Below are 19,263 nucleotides of genomic sequence, written 5' to 3'. Positions count from 1 at the left end.
AAAACGGAGATACCAGAACTAAAAACACCATGTGAGACGATAAACGTTATTTCCAGTCCTAACCAAATTGCAACCCTTTCAGTATAGCGTGAGGTATTTTTTTTTATTATTTTTTTTTAAAAACATTTATTTTTGTGTGAGAGAGAGAGAGAGAGAGAGAGAGAGAGCAAGCAGGGAAGGGGCAGAGAGAGGGAGACACAGAATCCGAAGCAGGCTCCAGGCTCCAAGCTGTCAGCACAGAGCCTGATGCGGGGCTTGAACCCACGAACAGCAAGAACACGACCTGAGCCGAACGAAGTCGGACGCTCAACCAACTGAGCCACCCAGGCGCCCCGAGGTATTTTTAAATATTTGTATAAGCTTATTAGCATTCACAGTTTCCAAAGTTGCTTTGGAATAGCTTCAATTCTCTTAATATTTGACTTCCAGACATGTTTTCATATACCATAGTCTCTGCCCCCAAACTCATGGAAATATCAAACAGCTAGCTATTCTGTGGCAGAAATGGTTCTTGCAGTAATAAGGGTTCTATTTCCCAATTATTGTGCTATTCTTAAGATGTAATTAAAAAAATAGGAAATTTGCAATTCATATAAAAGGGAAACTTGCTTAAACTTCCGAAAGCAAGTCCAGTCTGGTGGAGGTATATAAGACATTAAATAACAGAGTCAGATTCTTTCTTAAAGATTCCAGGTGAGCTTGACAGCAGAGAGTTCTGGTTCTCCAACATTTTCTCCATCTTTTCTCCTCCAGTGGTTTTACCAATCTCTCTTTGCTTCTTACTGTGGATCCATGGGATAAAACAAAGGACAGCACCTCCAATAAGGGGAGGAATTCCAGCGAGGTAGAATGCCACATCGTAGGAGCCCAGCTTGTCACGAAGTAACCCTGGGAAGGGAAAAAACTGTCACCAAGAGAGAACCAAGTGTGGCTTTTAGGGGTCTCGGATCAATCACACTGATGGCCTCCTCCTAAGCTAACAACTTCATCTCAGCAGGACTAGTTCAACCATCTCAAATATCAGACATTGCCTAGGAAATGGGTCTGAGGTAAAAACCTTTCCTGATAGGAGGAAGGAAAAGATCTTAGATCTTTAATCTCGTCACAGACTACAAGCCTATGGGTTTTCATACCAAGTTATCACATGGAAAAAAATATTTGCAACCAAGCTTTGGCTTTCTCGAAACCATTCAAAGGCCATTTGGGGTATTCTGACCTTTGGTGTAATGGTCCTTACAACGTCTACATTTCACATCTTTCTTAGGCCTATTTGTTTATGAAATAACATGAAACTATATTTAAAATTATGATCCGAAATCGTAACAAAAATTATAGATCTAAGAGGATGAAAAAGTTAGACTGTTACATACATTTATCAGCACGTGGGAGTAAAACATAAGAATATATGTTTGCACTTTAATAGATCCTTGGGCTCTGCTTCTAAAAACGGTTATTTTGAATACTCCTTATTTCTAATTTCTCTAACAAAATCCAGTTTTTTTTTAAAAGATTTTATTCTTGCGGGGCACCTGGGTGGCGCAGTCGGTTAAGCGTCCGACTTCAGCCAGGTCACGATCTCGCGCTCGGTGAGTTCGAGCCCCGCGTCGGGCTCTGGGCTGATGGCTCAGAGCCTGGAGCCTGTTTCCGATTCTGTGTCTCCCTCTCTCTCTGCCCCTCCCCCGTTCATGCTCTGTCTCTCTCTGTCCCAAAAATAAATAAACGTTGAAAAAATAAATTAAAAAAAAAAAAAAAGATTTTATTCTTGGGGTGCCTGGGTGGCTCAGTTGGTAAAATGTCTGACTTCAGCTCAAGTCATGATCTCGTAGTTCATTAGTTCCAGCCCCCCATCGGGCTCTGTGCTGACAGCTTAGAGCCTGGAGCCTGCTTCAGATTCTGCCTCCCGCTCTCTCTACTCCTCTCCCACATGTGCTCTGTCTCTCTCTGTCAAAAATAAATAAAAACATTAAAAAAAAATTTTTTTAAGATTTTATTTTTTAAGTAACCTTTACACCCAACATGGGGCTCGAACTTATAACCCCAAGATCAAGAGTCACATACTCTACCAACTGAGCCAGCCAGACACCCCACAAAATCCAGATTTTAAAAGTTATCCTAGTGGTTTTTTTTTTTAACGTTTATTTATTTATTTTCGAGAGAGATAGAGCGCGCACACGCACGCAGGGGAGGGGCAGAGAGAGAGAATCCCAAGCAGGCTCCTCAGTGTCAGTGCAGAACCCAGTGGGGCTTGAACCCACAAACCGCGAGACCATGACCCAAGCCAAAACCAAGAGTCGGACACTTAAGCAAATGAGTCACCCAGGTGCCCCTATCTTAGTGTTTTTAAACTTTTGTAACTTTTACCATAAGACCTAAGTTATCAGAAATGTCCAGGGAACAAACCGTATGGAGTATCTGACTTTTCTAAATAAACAGCTGAGAATCTGTCAAGTACCGACACATGAAGTGTGCATTTATTCTAGATAGAAACATAAAATATACAATATATCTAAATCTACAATTTTCTTATCTTCTGAGTCAGAATATTCCTTATATACTGACCCTTTCCTTCCTTATGAACACCAGTCATCATGTTTGGACTGTAATACTATGATCCGTCAGAAGCTCCTGAGGAGTCAAGAGCTTTCTGCTGCCAGTTGCTGGGTGCTGTTCTGCCAACTTAGGAAGTTTCCAGTTATCTCCTTATTCTTGGTCTGTTATCAGTTATTTCTAGTTGCAAACACCATTCCTACCAAAGTGCTGCTTATTATCTGCTTTTGACTTGGAAACCCTAGAAACCTACGTTTGTAAGGTGTAAAAATAGTGTGAATAGTCTATTACCTGCAAGCAGGGGAAGAAGGGCTGGAGGGTTCTCCTCCTACAGGGAGACTGTGACCTTTAGTGACTCTGTGTGCTTGATTCGTGACTAGGTTCCCAGCAGGAAAAGTTGCTAGATATGTGCAATTCTGGACACGAGAATGAACTTTCTCTGAGCCCCTTACATGCCAAACACCAACGATAATAAATACATTTGAATTTTATCCTAATTTTATCAAATTCTAATCTAATAATTCACTGGCACCCCAGTGATATTGAACATGAGACAATTTTACGCTATTGAGAAGATTTCTAAAGGTGAAATGCATCATAACATAAATTAACCATTTCTGTGGCACTTACCACATTCACAGTGTTGTATAACCGCCACCTCTATCTAGTCCCCAGATATTTTTATCACACCAGAAGGAAATGCCATACCCGTTAAGCAGTTATTCCCTACTCCCCCTTCCCTCCAGCCCCTGGAAACCACCAATCTGCTCTCTGCCTCTGTGGATTTACCTATTCTGGATATTTCATATCAATAAAATCATACAGTGTGTGACCTTTTGTATTTGTGCTTCTTTCACTTAGCATAATGTTCTCAAGGTTCATCACCTGGTAGCATGTATTGGTACAATACTTCATTCCTTTTTATGGCCGAATAATATCCCGTTATGGCTGCACCACATTTTGTTTGTCCATTCATCCACTGATGGACATTTGTTTCCACTAAATGGTATTTTTCATTAATTATTTCTAGGGGGGATACAATCTCTTGCCCAAAGCATACATATTTAGAAATCTTTTAGAATCTTCACCTCTTTTTTTAAAGAAACTATGTTCCCATTTCTCCAAAACACATACTAAGTGAAATACAGGAATTGTAAAAGCTTAAAGCCCAGAAGATTGCAATTACACATTTTACTGAGTGTGTCAGATTATCAATAAGGATAAGAGAGACTCCTCAGCAAACTTTTTCAACATGCCATTTACAGCTGGTCTTATTAAAAATGTTATCAATAAGGCACATACAAAAGCAAAAGACCACCAACCAATAAATCATAATATATTTTACATATAATTACTGGAGAACCATTACATTTACCTGCAATAGGTGGGCCCACAGTCATGGGTATAGACATGAATCCAAGTAGAAATCCAATTGCTTGAGAAACATCCCGGGCACCAACTAACTCAAAGGCAATGGGAGCCATAATGGAAATGAAGCATCCATCGAAGAGACCCATGATGAGACAGACAGCAATGAGGGCCCCAAAGACACCACACAGAGGAATCATCATGGACATCAGACCAATGAAGAAAAAGGAGAGTACCTAGAATAAGACACCACCACAATGTCAACTCTGCTCTCAGGAAAAGTATATGTTGCAATATACTGAGCAACATGCATGCCTAGGAATATTAACTGACTCCTCCCTGGAAGAGTTGCCTCCCTGGCCCAATTCACCTTGATTTTATGTAGTCAATCCCCATAATCATCTCCCCTAAGTTCCCCTAGCACTTTCTTAAAATTTCCATTAAGAATAAAGTATTTTTACATATTTACGTTCCCCTCCAGTCTGTAAGTTCTTTGAGGTCAGAATCTGTACAAGTCCTCTTTGGACTAGATATTCTAAGGATTAAGAATCTTGCACCTGGTCAGCGCTCAATAAATATCTGTTCTTTGAGTATTGGCTCAAATGCATTCATCAAAAATCTGATTTTGAAATTATATATACTCTACTGGTGTTAGTCCTTTGCAAAAGGAAAATATGCCAGCAAGATCAGATCAGATCACAAAGCTTCCCATTCGGGGAATGCAATGATGTAAGGTTTAGATATTTAAATAATTTAGAATACACTGCCTGCCAATATTCCAGACATATTCCAGATATTCAGACCAAGTGAGAGATTAAAATAAGTAACTATGATTTGATAGGTATTATACAAATATGTACTGAATTTTGATTATTCAAATTCTAATTAAATTCTGACGGTCATAGGAAATATGTATAACATGCAATGAAAAACAAATTATTCTGCTATAACATTGAGGAACTAAATTTTCTAATCCTATTTTACTTGACAGTGTAAATCAATAAGATTAACAAATGATACTTTCAAACACTGTTTTCTGGTGATACAGCATAGGTATATCCTATTTAAGCCTCCAGAGTTAAGGTTTGGAAATACTTTGAGCCATGGAATACTTTCATTTTAACGTTAGAGTAGTTAATAGAACCGAACACTTAATTTTGCCTGCCATTTGGTAGCTCTGTGCTGTGTGCTATGTGAATAATACCTGGTCCCTACCCTTGGGCTGTGGGGAGATGAACGCGTGAAACAAGTGCACATCAAGTGTTCTAGATGTTGCCATAGTTGTATACTCCAAGTATGGTGAATACAAAAAAAGAAGCAAACAATTCAATAACTTTCTTTAGGCAAAGAACGAATTAAAACTGGACAAGTCACTAGGCAGCAGAAGAAATGTTTCAAAAATGCATCAAGCTTTTGAAAAATATGCATATAATAGCAGCTATCATTTATTGTTTATTAAATGCCAGGCACTGTTCTAGGCACTTTAATAATCTCCTAACAACTTTATGACGTGGATACTAATATTGTGCCCATTTTACAGATGCAGATAGTGATTCTGGAAGAGGGGTAGTAATGCGCCCAAACGTGCCCATCCTGGAACCCTTGGTCTACACAGGTAGTAGTAGAGAGCAGAAGGAACTACTGTTCCTAGAGGATACGCTTCAATGACAGGGAGGTGGGGGGGAAGGGAAAGACCATGAAGCAGCCATCTGGATCACCATCTTTGCCTATCCTGTTTTTCCTAGGACCCACTAGGCACACCTACAGCGTACCAAGCTCGGTAGCTCACCTCAGGGCAGCCCCTCACAACCTAGTACACATCAGGATTACCTGAGGAGTTCCTGAAGCTGCAGACTGAGTGAAGGGATACAGGAATAGCAGTCTGGCCAAGCTCTCCAGATGACTTTAATACAAGTGGTCCACTGACCCCACAATAAGAAACATGCTCTTGAAAAAAGTTTCAAACTCCAGGTTAGATCTCTTTTCGACACCATCACACCATGCAACTGAAAACTTTTCTTCATGGTTAAAACATGGCTTTATGGTATAATGATTAGTATAAGACTCCGAGTTGGTTGTTGAAAAATAAGCCTGGCACTCACATTTCCCAAAGAACACAATCTCCCATTCTCCTGATTTTTTATTTTCTACTTAAACATCTTCGTCTCTACCCCAACTTCAATGAAACCACATACAGAATTTCTTGCATGGATATTATTGGGCTTGCAGCCTGATAGGTTGGAAAGAACTAAAGGCCCAGAGGAACAAGACCAGGTTCCAGCATTCTGTGACCTTGAGCCAGTAAAAAGGCTTCCTGATGCTTCCCATCTATACAAACAGATCTAAAAATAAATCAAAATGTAGAAAGTGGGTTGAAATTCATAAGTAGGTAAAGATTTCAGGAGTTATTGATAAAATAACCATACTTTAAATAGTCTTAATTGTATATACATTTTTTAACTCTACCTGCAAAACATAAAAGGAGATAAACATGGAAAGTCATTTGAATCTTAGAAACTTATCTCTATTATCACAAACTCCAGAGGATCTACAATAAAACTTCAGGACACTGTGGGGCCACATTGCCACAGACCAAACATTCACAACCATGCCACTGTAACTATGCTATGTGTTAGCTTTCAAGAATATTCTTTTCTTTGAATGTTTCCTATTCTTTTACTATTTTGTTTAGTACAAATCTCTTCCAAGATAAGAGAACCAGAGTGAATTAGTGAAACCCTAGCATACTACTTGGCACAAAGTCAACTGTGCTCAATAAATGAATGTTTTTCTTGGACAAACTTATGTAACATGAGACCCAGGTGCTTTACTTTCGGTGGTTATCCTGATTTTTCTATACATCGTTGGCCCCTTGCAATTTTTGTTCTTTGGTTAGTTTTGTAAAAAATCATTCACTTAAGAGTTTCGAATTTATTACTATATATTTGAACCATATCATTTCTTAATACTTTACCTGACTACAAGTTCTCCTCAATCCAAACTATATTATCTTCTTTTTTAATTACTTGGCAGTAATTGTTAGTTATTATTTGAAACTGTTAATTTTAATAACTTAAATAGAAATTCTTATTTAAAAGTAAACTTTCTCAGTTTTTCTTTAAGAATGGAATTCACAGGAATTTACACATTTATTCCTTAGCATTTCTCAGAAAATAGCTTGCAAACTGTTCATATGAGAGGTTCCATACTTCATCACTTCCCCAAATAAGTACTGATCCAGGGGTACCTGCCTGGCCCAGTCAGAAGAGCGTGAAACTCTTGATCTCAGGGTCGTGAGTTTGAGCCCCATGTTAGGTGTAGAGATTGCTAAATAAATTAAACCTGTTAAAAAATATATTGATCCATACATCAAATATTGATTTGTAGATGCCCCATTTTGAAAGATGAATACATTTAGTATTACTACAGTCTGTTTTCCTCTCCTCAAACACAGCAACTCTGGTTAGATTTAAATAAGGTATTCAGAGGCTCCTAATTCTCCTCTAATCTCTGGCAATGACATTTAATTTAATAAGGCATTGACTGTTGAGATGTATTTCTTGCTTTTGTTTTCTTAAAACCATCCAAGGAAATACCTTCTGTCATAATATTATAGGCTTTAGAAGAATAACCCCTTGCTTGAGTTAGTTTACATACTTTAAGAACAAAAAAAAATTGTTTTTTTTTTTATATTACCCTTCCCTATTTCTATCACAAAGAGAACATTCTTGGAGAAATGTCAGTTTAAGTTCTGCTCAGGAATCTAAGTATAGCTCAAGAGGAAGAATGAGCTGCACCTGAATAAGCAGGAGGCATTTTCAGAGGCAGGCATGAAGCTGGCCAGAGTTAGGTTCAAGTGTTGCTCCTACAAATTTATTCAATATAAAGTTTCCAGACTTTCAGGGCCTCTGGCTAGGAACCCAGAGCAGAAAGCCTTTCACCATTATAATTCCATATAATGCAATTCAGTCATCTCTTCAGCATTTAAAACTGTTAGGCTGGGGGCGCCTGGGTGGCTCAGTTAAGTGTCTGACTCTTGATTTCAGCTCAGGTCATGATCTCACGGTTCATGAGTCTGAGCCCCACATTGGGCTCTGTGCTGACAGTGTGGATTTTCTCTCTCTCTCCCTCTCTCTCTGTTCCTCCCCCCCGCCTTGTGCTCTCTGTCCCTCTCTCTCAAAAGAAATAATAAACTTAAAAAACAAAATGTTAGCTGAAAATACCTGGAAACCAGGACCTTGATAGAGTTTAAATTCAGAACTCTTAAGCAAAATGTGAGTATCTATAAGCTAAGTGATCTATAAGCAAAGATCTCTAGTTCAGGATAACCAAAGTCTCCTTTCTTAAGATCTGTTCCAAATCAGGATTTGCTTCAGTATTTGATGAAATAAAAAGGGGACGCCTGGGTTGCTTAGTTGGTTAAGCATCTGACTCTTGATTTTGGCTCAGGTCATGATCTCACGGTTTCGTGAGTTCGAGCCCTGCGTTGGGCTCTGTGCTGGCAGCTTGGAGCCTGCTTGGGATTCTCCCCCTGTCTGCCCCTCGCCAACCACACAATAAAAGGAAGGATGCATTAATCCTCCACTCTGGGCTGGCACTTTACATAAGTTGTCACCATGAATCCTTACCACAGCCCTCTGCCAGTTCTGAACACGGCTGGTGCAAGGACTGGGCTGAACTCGTGTCTCCAGAGCCTGTGTGCTTTTCTGCTGCGCAGCCTCCCAAACCCAAGATGCCTGTGACCAGAAATTAGACCATGTGGGAGGCTGTGAGGTGTGATCTGTGCCCAGCTGCTAGGAGACAGGGAGGAGTTGGGCTATAACAGACAAAAGCAGGCAGTGGGCATGTCTGCACCACCAACGACAGCAAGGTAAGGAGTGGGAGCATTCCAACTTTTAAAGGCTAGGCCAAAAGGCAGCCAGCCATTGAGGGAAAGAGAAAGAGGAGGAAGCAAACAGAGCTGGAGCTGGCAACAGCAGAGAACAGCCAAGAATCAAAAGCCACACCGAATGGTTGGCAGGTGGGCAGGGAAGCCAGGAAAAAGGAGAGACAGAGGAGGGGAGTGATACAAAGGAGTGAGTCCAGTAGCCACACGGGCAAGGCCTGTGTTGGCTCCTGTGCCACTGTGTTCACAGGAGGAGCGCACTCCCAGCAGCCACAGGACACGCAGGACACACTGAAGGCCTTTTTTCTCCTTCACAGGCTCTCTGAAATGCAGTCATGTCACTCGTGACTCAGCATATGCTGCTGTGGAGAATGGATTATTGCTTCCACCCCAGTAATCTATCCTCCAGAGACAGAACAACCACAGTGACTTAAAATGTGAAATCAGACCACTTCATTCTCCAACAAAGACCCACAACACTTAAAGCAAAATCTCTTCAATTTGACTTTCAAGGCCCTGTATAATCTGGCCCCTCCTAGCTTTCCAACTTCTTCCCTTGTCACTCTCCCTGTCTTCCTGAGTTCTTCATTTTTCCTGCCTCCAGTATTGCTCCAGGAACTCAGGGACCACGTGTGTCTTGTTTGTATCACCCCACCAAGGTCTAGGCTGGAGCACAGTAGACACAATCCTTTGCATGAATGAAAGGAAGCTGAAAGTCTGTAATACAAGGGCGCCTGGGTGGCTGCACTGACAGCGTAGAGCCTACTTGGGATTCTCTCTCTCTCCCTCTCTCTCTTTGCCCCTCCCCTCCCTGCTTGTGTGCTCTCTTTCTCAAAATAAGGATTTTTAAGTCTGTAATGCATCGAATGTCCATTAGAGGGTTCTCTTGACACTTGAGAACAAAACCAAATGTTCCACAAGAATACCCACAGTTAGGTTCTAAAAAAGGGGGGAACGATCATAATACAGTAAATACTTGTAAAAGTAGCACTCTACCAGCTGTCTACTCTCCCTTCTGCTATGTGACCAGACTCCTTTCTGCAGCTGGCTGCCGGGACCTCTACACAGACACCCACAGTGAGTCAGCCTCTGTTCCTTAGGGTTTGTACCTCTGAGTGGAAATAACAACGATACTTTCCTCTTAGGGCTGGTGCAAGGAACAAGGGAGATTGCATGTGGGGCACTTAGTTCATTGTGTGGCACATGGAAGTACTCAATAAATGGCGGCTGGGTGATTTCAGATCATCTAATGGAAGCTTCTTTATCTGTAATGAATGCCTTTTCCAATCATTTTCCTGCACCTAAATCCCAGCTCTACTTCAAAGCCCAGCTCAAATACTGCCTCCCATCTATACAGTGAGCTGGCACGCTCAATTCCCCAATCCCAAATTGCCCCCTTCCCCGGGCTCCTCTTCACTCTCCTCCCACAGCCAAGGTGTTGGGCAAAGTAGTCTACGTTTCCGTTTTTTCAGCTAATCATGATCAGTCTTTAGCACCTGCCATGCCACTGAAACTCTGTTGCTAAATGCAATGAAAGCCTTTTAGCCTTTAATGTGCTTGCCCTGTCACTAGCTACCGACACTGTTGACCACTGCTGTCCCTGAAACACTCTGTGCCCTGCTTCTTTCCCACTAAGCTGGCCACTCCCTTCAGTCTTCATGCACATCCCTCGTCCTCCGCTTACCCATACAGCCCACAAATGCCGAAGTCCCACAGGTCCCTCGGGCTCTCTCAGGAGCTCCAGACACAACATGGCTCTCCCATGAGCACCAAAAATTTAACATGGCAAAAGTGAACTCCACATCTTACTCCGATTTACTGAAATGACTCATCTTAAACGCAATAGCACAACCATCCATTCTGTTACCAGAGCCACAAATCTCAGACCCAGCTTTGGTGGCTCCATCAAACTCTTACTCCCATATCCCTATTTTACTGCTGTTTGATTCCAGTGTTTCTGCCTTGGTTCCTCCTGCTTAGACTGCTTCAATGGTCTCCAGCTAGTACCCCTGCTTCCACTCTGTTGTTGTTGTTGTTGTTGTTGTTGCTGTTTTTAATAACAGCTTGATAGAGATAAATTCACATACCATAAAATTCACCCATTTAAAGTAAATAATTCAGTACGTTTTACTGAATTTACAAAGTTGTACAACTATCACTACTGCCTAACTTTGGAATATATCACCCCAGGAAGAACCCCCATAGCCTGTAGCAGTTACTCCCCATGGCACCCCCCCCCCCCCCCCCGCCAGCCCCGGGCCACCAGGAATCCACTCTGTCTCCGTGGCACTGCCTATTCTGGCCACTCCACCAAAACAGAGCTGCACAACATGTAGCCTTTTGTGACTGCCTGAGCTCCTGCCCTCCCACGTCATCCACCCTTCATAGCCACTGCATTAAGCTTAATAAGATACAACTCCTGTCATGTCACTCCCTCGGTTAAAACCCTCTAGTGGCTCCTGGTAGATTTCAGGATAGTGTCATCCTTCTCCTAACCCAGCTCCTGCCTCTCCCCCCCCTCCCCCCCCCCCAGCCAGTCAGTTTATCGCTCTCCCTTTATTCCATTCAAACACTCAGTTTCGCAGACATAATATACTATGTCACACCTCCACCTCTTTGCCCATGTGGTTTCCTCTGCTTGCAACACACTTCTCTATCTTCCTTCTCTTTCTGACTGCCACTCACCTCTTAATACCACACCAGCCCAGGAAGCCTGCTCAGAGCCTCACTAGTGATTCAGATAGTCCGTGCCTATGTTTCTAGCACCCGTCTAGCATAGCCATTATTCCACTTTGCTGCAACACTGTCTCCCCATGAGACCATTAGCGACTAACTGAGGGCACAGACCATGTTTCATGCTTCATCCGCAGCATTTAGCACAGTGTCTAGCACGGAGGAGTCATTTAAGTGCTTGTCAAGTGAGTGTCCGTGTGAGCTTGGAATTAGCATTTGCGTAGTGCACAGCCCTCAAAACCCAGGAGGCAATCTGCAGTAAAAAAGTTCAAAAGAAACAGGCCCCTGAATTTCACAAGGAGGTGCAAAAGGCACATGACTATGAGAACTGTGCCAGAAATAAAACATTCTTCTTAGAAAAAGCAGTGGGCAAAAACCATCTCGATTTGGTGGAGTGCCGTGACAAAACAAGTAAGCTTGTTGTGTGATCGCCAATTTCTCATGTTGAAAACCCAAAATTCATAACTGAGTTTGGCCTTGAAAAACTGCTGGTAGAAGTTAGGTTCTAGAAAACATTTGTAATTTTTACGGAAGAATTTAAGCAAACACATACATACGTATAATGAGACATGAAGTGACAAAGATAATTCTGCTGGGGGAAAAGCAGCTTAAGAAAGTACCTGAAGATAAACCTTCTTCACACCAGGCATATAATCTGCGATCCGGCCAAAGAGCAGCCGTCCGACTCCTGAAGTGATGCCAATGCACATGAGAACCACCTCTTTATTTTTTCCATCTTGAAATCTTTCATTCACATATTTCATCTGTGGACCATCAAGACAGAAGCAACACTAAATACGGTAGGAAAAACTGACAAGTTTTGACACAAAATGCCTTTGTGTCTCCACAATGTTATGGATTCTCACCCCCTTCCAATTCCAAATATTTATACAATTTCTTCTGTGATAATTGTTCGTCAGAACATACGAAGACAAAGCTAACATGATTTAGCTTGCACAAAAGAAGAATTGTTAGGAGAGGTCCTATTTCAAAAAATGACGAATGTACATTTTATAAGTTAACCTTGAGCCATTAGCTAAAGGAAGAGAACATACTTTGAACACACCATACGGCCTTCTCCTCTCAAGGTCCCAATTATCTGTTCTCCTTACAGGCTATTTAAGGCAGTTTTATCTCTTGTAGGAGGACCTGAACCAAACTGACACCCCTGAAACAGCTGGAGTGGAGCTTCCAGGATAAAGCAGAAGTTAGGTTCCCTACCTGTGAATTTGCCTATCTGTGCGACATCAGAACAGACAGATACACAGTTTAACACAGCGGTTAAGAGAAAAGCCTCTTAGACTGCATGGGTTCAAGTCTTGGTTCCATCCCTTATCAGCCTTGTGACCTTGAGTAATTTCTTAACCTCTAGGTCCTCAGTTGCCTTGTCTGTAAAATGGAGATAGCAACAGTACCTCAAGTATTTAAAATATACAACCTATCACTGATACACATATCCATTGTAAAAAAGATCCCCCCCCATCAAATTAGTTAACACATCTATCACCTAACGTATTTACCTTTTTGGGGGGAGGGGGGTGAGAACACTTTCTATTCTCTTGCAAATTTCAGTTATACAATACCCTGTTGCCAACTATAATCAACAATGTAATTAGATCCTCAGACCTTATTTATAACTGAAAATTTTAATTTTAGCCTTCTTTTAAAGTTTATTTATTTTGAGAGAGTGTACATGCAAGCAGGGGAGGGGCAGGGAGGGAGGGAGAGAGACAATTCCAGGCAGGCTCCACGCTCAATGCAGAACTCGACACAGGGCTTGATGTCATGACCAACCAACCAACCAGGTGATCATGACCTGGGCTGAAATCAAGAATCAGTTGGTTGGGGCACCTGACCTGGGTGGCTCAGTTAAGTGTCCGACTTCAGCTCAGGTCATGATCTCACGGTTCGTGAGTGCAAGCCCTGCATCAGGCTCTGTGCTGTCAGCTCAGAGCCTGGAGCCTGCTTTGGATTCTGGGTCTCCCTCTTTCTGTCTCTGTCTCTCTCAAAAATAAATAAACATTAAAAAAAAAAAAAAAAAAAAAAAAGAATCAGTTGGTTAAATGACTGAGCCACCCAGGCATCAGGCACCCAATTTTAGCCTATCTTTTTTCAAGGACCTTTTCCCTCTATTTGCAGTGTACTTAATGACTGTAAAACAACAACCTGACTATGTTTTAAAAGGAAGTGTGGCCAGGCAGTTGTTATACTGGGTGAAAGAAAAATACACAGCAACTCAGCACCCACTAACATAAGCTTTGCTCCCACAGCCCCAAGTTTCATCCCTATCTTAGGGATCTTATCTTATCCCTTTTCTCAATGATCATTTATCTGTGCTCACAAGGAAAAAAAGCATGTCTCTACTCCCACTGTTTTCTCTGCAATCGCAGAGATGTTTTAACTAACCCCAACAGTTGTTTCAAACAATCAGACTTGCCGTTCCCTATACCAAACTTTGGCCTGAATTCTAGAAGCCTGCAAAGCAAATTACTCAGCAAACTCAACGGCCCATTGATTCCCAAGTGTTCCTAGTAGCCTGTAGGGATGACGTCTTCTTAAGAGACTTCCATTTCACATTTTTAGGCCCACTTGGATATGCCAACACCATCACTCTGTCTTTTCCCTTCCCAAACTGGTAACTCTCCTCCCTAACTTCTCTATTTCCGCACTGCTCCGGAATAATTCTCCTAAATAGGACTTTAATCTGATCAATCCCTCATCCATTAGTTACCCACCACTGACATTTATATTCGGTTTGGTATTAAAAGCCCTTCATAACCTGTCACCAGTCGTCTTTGTGCCTTTATTACCTATTGATCCTTGACTCAAAAGCAGAAAACTCAAATATCTACAGGACTCAGGCAAGTGGCATGAAGGAGTGAAAGAGACTTCCTGGAAAGAGGGAACACATACTCCAAGCCCCCTTTTATTTTAAAGGGAAGTCAGAAATTTTTTGTGGAAATGTTGGCACCTACCTTAAATTTACAACACAGCAGGATCCAACCCCATGCCAGTCTGCAAACTGCATTAGGCTGGCTTTGATCTCAGCCCTAATCCCATCTGGCCCAGCGGGACAGGTTTATTCAAATAGTGTTGCTTAAACACATCTCATACTTTCTTACCTCTCTACATTTCTGCTGTCTCTTCTTTGACTTTCTGAATCCTACCCATTCTTTAAGACTCTGCTCAAATCCCACCTTTTCTATAAAGCTGTCCTTGATGACCTCCACCTTATATCCCATTCTTGTTATTGCCTAAAGTTTTCATTGGCACCTTAAGTATTGATTGTTCCTACCCAGCCTTTCTAGCTTCTAAGGCTACACATTCTGTTGTATAAACTCTTGCATGTCACCCTAGGCCTATCTACCCGTCTGTTCCAAAGACACCTCATGACTCATGCTGAACTCCTCTCCCCCTCACAACCTGCCTTCCCTCCACTACTACTTTTGGCCCAACTCTCCAAGGGAGAAACCTGAAAAGCATCCTAGATTGCAGATCCAGGAGTCACCGCCACATTCTGATGATTTTACCTCCTCCCCCCTCTCAGACACACTTCCTTTGGTCTGTGTTCCCTGTGTTTCAGTTCGGGCTCCCATCACGCACTTAGACAACAACAGCCTCCTAGCATGCTTCTGGCTTGAGCCCCCCACTCCTGCATCTTTAAATTCTCTGAGACCACCAGATTAAGTTCAAAACGAAAAACACTTCTCTGAGATCCTTTGACGGTTCCCACAGCCTTCAGGATAAAGCTCCCGCTCCTGCTTCAATAGATAAAAGCTTTGCTACTGCAGCCTCACTTCCAGCTGCCTCCTTACACACACGCTGTTAACACTGTGCTGTTCAATGTGGTAGCTGCTAGCCACACAGAGGCTACTGAGCACTTAAAAAGTAGCTACTTCAAATTGAGATGCGCTCGAAGTGCAAAGTACAGAAAATTTAGAAGACTTAGTGGAAAAACATGCAAAATATCTCAATAATTTAAAAATTGATTCCATGTTGAAATAATATTTTGGCTACATTAAATAAAATATATTGTATATATCATGAAACTAGTTTCATTTGTTGTTAATTTTTTTAATGTTTATTTAGTTTTGAGAGAGAGAGAGAGAGAGAGAGAGAGAGAAACAGGATGAGCAGGGTAGGGGCAGAGAGAGGCAGAGACCCAGAATTTGAAGCAGGCTCCAGGCTCTGAGCTGTCAGCACAGAGCCCGACGTAGGGCTTGAGCTCACGAGCTGTGAGATCATGACCTGAACTGAAGTCAAGGCTTAACCGAATGAGCTGCCCGGACGCCCCGGTTTTTAATTCTTTTAAATATGGGAAGTAGAGGGACGCCTGCATGGCTCAGTAGGTTGGGTGTCCGACTTCGGCTCAGGTCATGACCTCGCGGTTGGTGGGTTTGAGGCCCGCATCGGGCTCTGTGCTGACAGCTCGGAGGCTGGAAGCCCTGCTTCGGATACTGTGTCTCCCTCTCTCTCTGCCCCTCTCCCCACTCACACTCTGTCTCTCTCAAAAATAAATGGACATAAAAAAAATTTTTTTTAACTATGGAAAGTAGAACATTATAAATTATATGGCTTACATTACATTTCTATTGAACAGTGCTGGTCTAAGAAATCCACTTGTGGCTGCAAAGATAAGGTAGCTGTTGATAAAGGTGACCTCAAACTGGCTTATTCCTCCAGGCCTTTATCACTCTTGGTAAGTGAAATTAGACAAAGTGGAAAGATGGATTCCAGCTCAATTCCGAAGAAAATGAATAACATGATTTAAGGCACGTAGAATATAATTATGTGTATTCATCAACTTATTTAGAATTTGAATCCAGACTTAATGTATTAATCTACTTCAGTAAGTACCCAAAGGATCTAACTTTTTAAAAGATATTGTTCAGTATTAAAAACAAAAAAAAAAACCCAAAAAAACAAACAAAAAAACTAAACTAAACTTACCAGTCATTCTTTTGATGAAACTAAGAACACTTGCCTGCCAAACTGCTATTTTCATTAGTGGTTTAGTTTAGTTTTCCCCCTGCTCTACTTTAAGATCCTTAAAATGGATAATAAGGTGAATTGTTTTGGGCCTTTTGAAAGTGGGTGAGTTTGTTAAGTCCAAATTATGCTTAAGTGGAAACTTAGTTCTTCAACTATAAGGGGTGTTATTTCATTGAAATGTGTTGCTGTTGTTGCTGTTGAAATAAAACAAGGACTTCAGCTTCCAATACACCTCCTCACCCTCGGCCCAAATCTGCAAGCTCAAAAACAGTCGGTAAGTATGGGAATCTAGGGGGTGGGGGTGGGGGGGGGTCGGAGAACAGAGTCTAGGGATGCTAGTCTCTGGGTCCTAGAGATCCTTCCTTAATTGAGGTAGCAGTTCCCTGGAGATCTGGTGCGTTCTACTTCAGCCTGGTCTCCCATGATTGCTGCAGACTATTTGATGAATCTCTGCCAATGTCTCATCCTCTGGAGACTGCCATGCACTTTAATTTAGCGGAGCGCATGACTATTAGGCCAAATTCGTATCTCTCAAAAAGCGTTACATGGATAAGGACGTAAAAATGTTGGGTAGATGTTTCCCTATTTAACCTAACTTTATAAACGAACACAGAACTTACAACAGAGGCCACTATCTACGTAAAAAATAACCTCATTTTATAGAGCAGTTGTTTCAAGTTGACTTTATCTGAATGTATTTTCAGGGTAGGAATTAGTCCTTTATTTAGGTCCTCAAACATTGATTTACTCCAGGGCTGCACGCCTGTCAGGGATTACCAAAACCTTGCTGACAACTTGAATGCTGCCTGCTCCTAAAACATTTTTTATCATTCAAGCAACATTTGCTACCCATAGAAGCCATTTGTGGGTTGTGTGAAACCCTTTTATTGTTTTGTCATCCAAGAACTCATATCCAAAAATATCTGTTCATTCTACGTCATGCATGAAAGAAAGAAAAAAAAAAAAGAACAGTTCACAGTTTCCCCTTCCTCCCAACCATCCCCACTTCCAAGTAAACGGCAGTTCAACCGTTCATTCATCTATGGATGACATGTTTCTTTTTTTTTTTTTTTCAACGTTTATTTATTTTTGGGACAGAGAGAGACAGAGCATGAACGGGGGAGGGGCAGAGAGAGAGGGAGACACAGAATCGGAAGCAGGCTCCAGGCTCTGAGCCATCAGCCCAGAGCCCGACGCGGGGCTCGAACTCACGGACCGCGAGATCGTGACCTGGCTGAAGTCGGACCCTTAACCGACTGCGCCACCCAGGCGCCCCTGGATGACATGTTTCTGACCAGCCAGAGGGAGTGGTTCCTCTCCCCTCACTAGAGCCTAGATGCGGATTCCCTTTTGAGAGGTTGAGGTAGGAGCCTGACAAAGTCACCTTGTGGGACGCCTGGGTGGCTCAGTCAGTTAAGCGTCCTAAGCATCCAACTCTTGGTTCCAGCTCAGGTCATGACCTTATGGTTCATGGGTTCAAGACTCACAGTGGACTCTGTGCTGACAGCACAGAGCCTGCTTGGGATTCTTTCTTTTTCCCTCTCTCTCTGCCCCTTCCCTGCTTTCTCTCTCTCTCTCTCAAAAACAAACATTAAAAAAGAGAAAAAGTCATCTTGCTGGGTTGGCTTCTTTCCTCTCTACCTCTTCCTCTTCAGAGGAGTGACAGTGCCAGACACAGGGAGACATCAGACAGTGTTTTTCCATGGAGAACCCAGCCCAAGTCCTCTGGCTTTTAGTCAACCATGAAGAAAATTAAATGGGTGACCACAGAATAAAAACAGCTCCTATAAAACTGATGTAAGTGCAGCAGAAACTCAAGTTTCTCCTTGACAAATAGTTGCACGATAGAATACCCAACAGAAGGGAACCCTACATAACTTTACTTACAGAAACCCTTAAAACCCAGTGGTGGCACACACCAGCAAAACAAGGAGGTCACTGGCCAAAAAAGGTCCAATAATGATCCACAGTATTTTATAAAATTGTGGTATTAGCCATTACTATGATGGTCTTCAGCCTCAACTGCCCTTGCCTCCAGCGTTTTAAGGGGATGGGTGGTTTTAGCTTAGTGTCTTTTATGTAACGTGTATAATTTATTACATAAAGAATATGATAGGGGCGCCTGGGTGGCTCAGTCGGTTAAGCGTCCGACTTCGGCTCAGGTCACGATCTCGTGGTCCGTGAGTTCGAGCCCCGCGTCGGGCTCTGGGCTGATGGCTCAGAGCCTGGAGCCTGCTTCCGATTCTGTGTCTCCCTCTCTCTCTGCTCCTCCCCCGTTCATGCTGTCTCTCTCTGTCTCAAAAATAAACATTAAAAAAAAAAAAAAGAATATGATAGAACTTTTGTACATAGAAGTTAAACTATATATCTTTGGGGAATAATTAATTAAACAAGAGGGACTACAGGCTACTTAAAGATGTGGACTTGAAGTAACAGCTGCTGACTCCACTATGGAGTGCTTAAAAAAAAAAAAAAAAAGGCAGTAACTTCGGGAGGCCAGGAAAGCAAGACAAAAACAGCTTCACCAGAGCATTGCAGGCTCTGGAACTGGTAGAACTTCAACTACCTTTGCAGAACTGAGCAGGAAAAAATCAACAACAGTTATCATCCACGGCTGTTGCAGTTACTGTGCCCTCTGAGAGATAAACAGATTCCCATAATGCAGTCATCAACTGTCCTTGCCTGTGAAGATTTTGATTTCCTGATCTCCTGCCCTTCCTCTTCAGATACACATCGTC

The 19,263-nt window shown here is 42.1% G+C and overlaps 1 protein-coding gene and 1 long non-coding RNA gene across 2 annotated transcripts in view; one reads left to right on the top strand and one right to left on the bottom strand.

The window, feature by feature from the left end:
- Positions 1-260: 260 nt before the first annotated feature.
- SLC16A10 (solute carrier family 16 member 10) overlaps positions 261-19,263 on the bottom strand; it is a 116,256-nt gene continuing 97,253 nt past the window's right edge. The window contains exons 4-6 of the mRNA XM_043592121.1: positions 12,154-12,297; positions 3,923-4,151; positions 261-888 (exon numbers count right to left, since the gene is read on the bottom strand). Coding sequence (XP_043448056.1) covers positions 656-888; positions 3,923-4,151; positions 12,154-12,297 — 606 coding nt within the window. The 3' untranslated portion in view covers positions 261-655. The remainder of the gene's footprint in view (positions 889-3,922; positions 4,152-12,153; positions 12,298-19,263) is intronic.
- LOC122489872 lies at positions 5,383-12,776 on the top strand. The gene is made up of 3 exons (XR_006299026.1): positions 5,383-5,886; positions 12,180-12,333; positions 12,677-12,776. It is a non-coding gene; the product is annotated as an uncharacterized LOC122489872 (long non-coding RNA).

This window comes from Prionailurus bengalensis, chromosome B2 (assembly GCF_016509475.1).
Source record: "Prionailurus bengalensis isolate Pbe53 chromosome B2, Fcat_Pben_1.1_paternal_pri, whole genome shotgun sequence".
NCBI classification, from domain to species: domain Eukaryota; kingdom Metazoa; phylum Chordata; class Mammalia; order Carnivora; family Felidae; genus Prionailurus; species Prionailurus bengalensis.
Note: the sequence above shows the minus strand (reverse complement) of the source record. Positions and strands in the feature narration are given on the sequence as shown.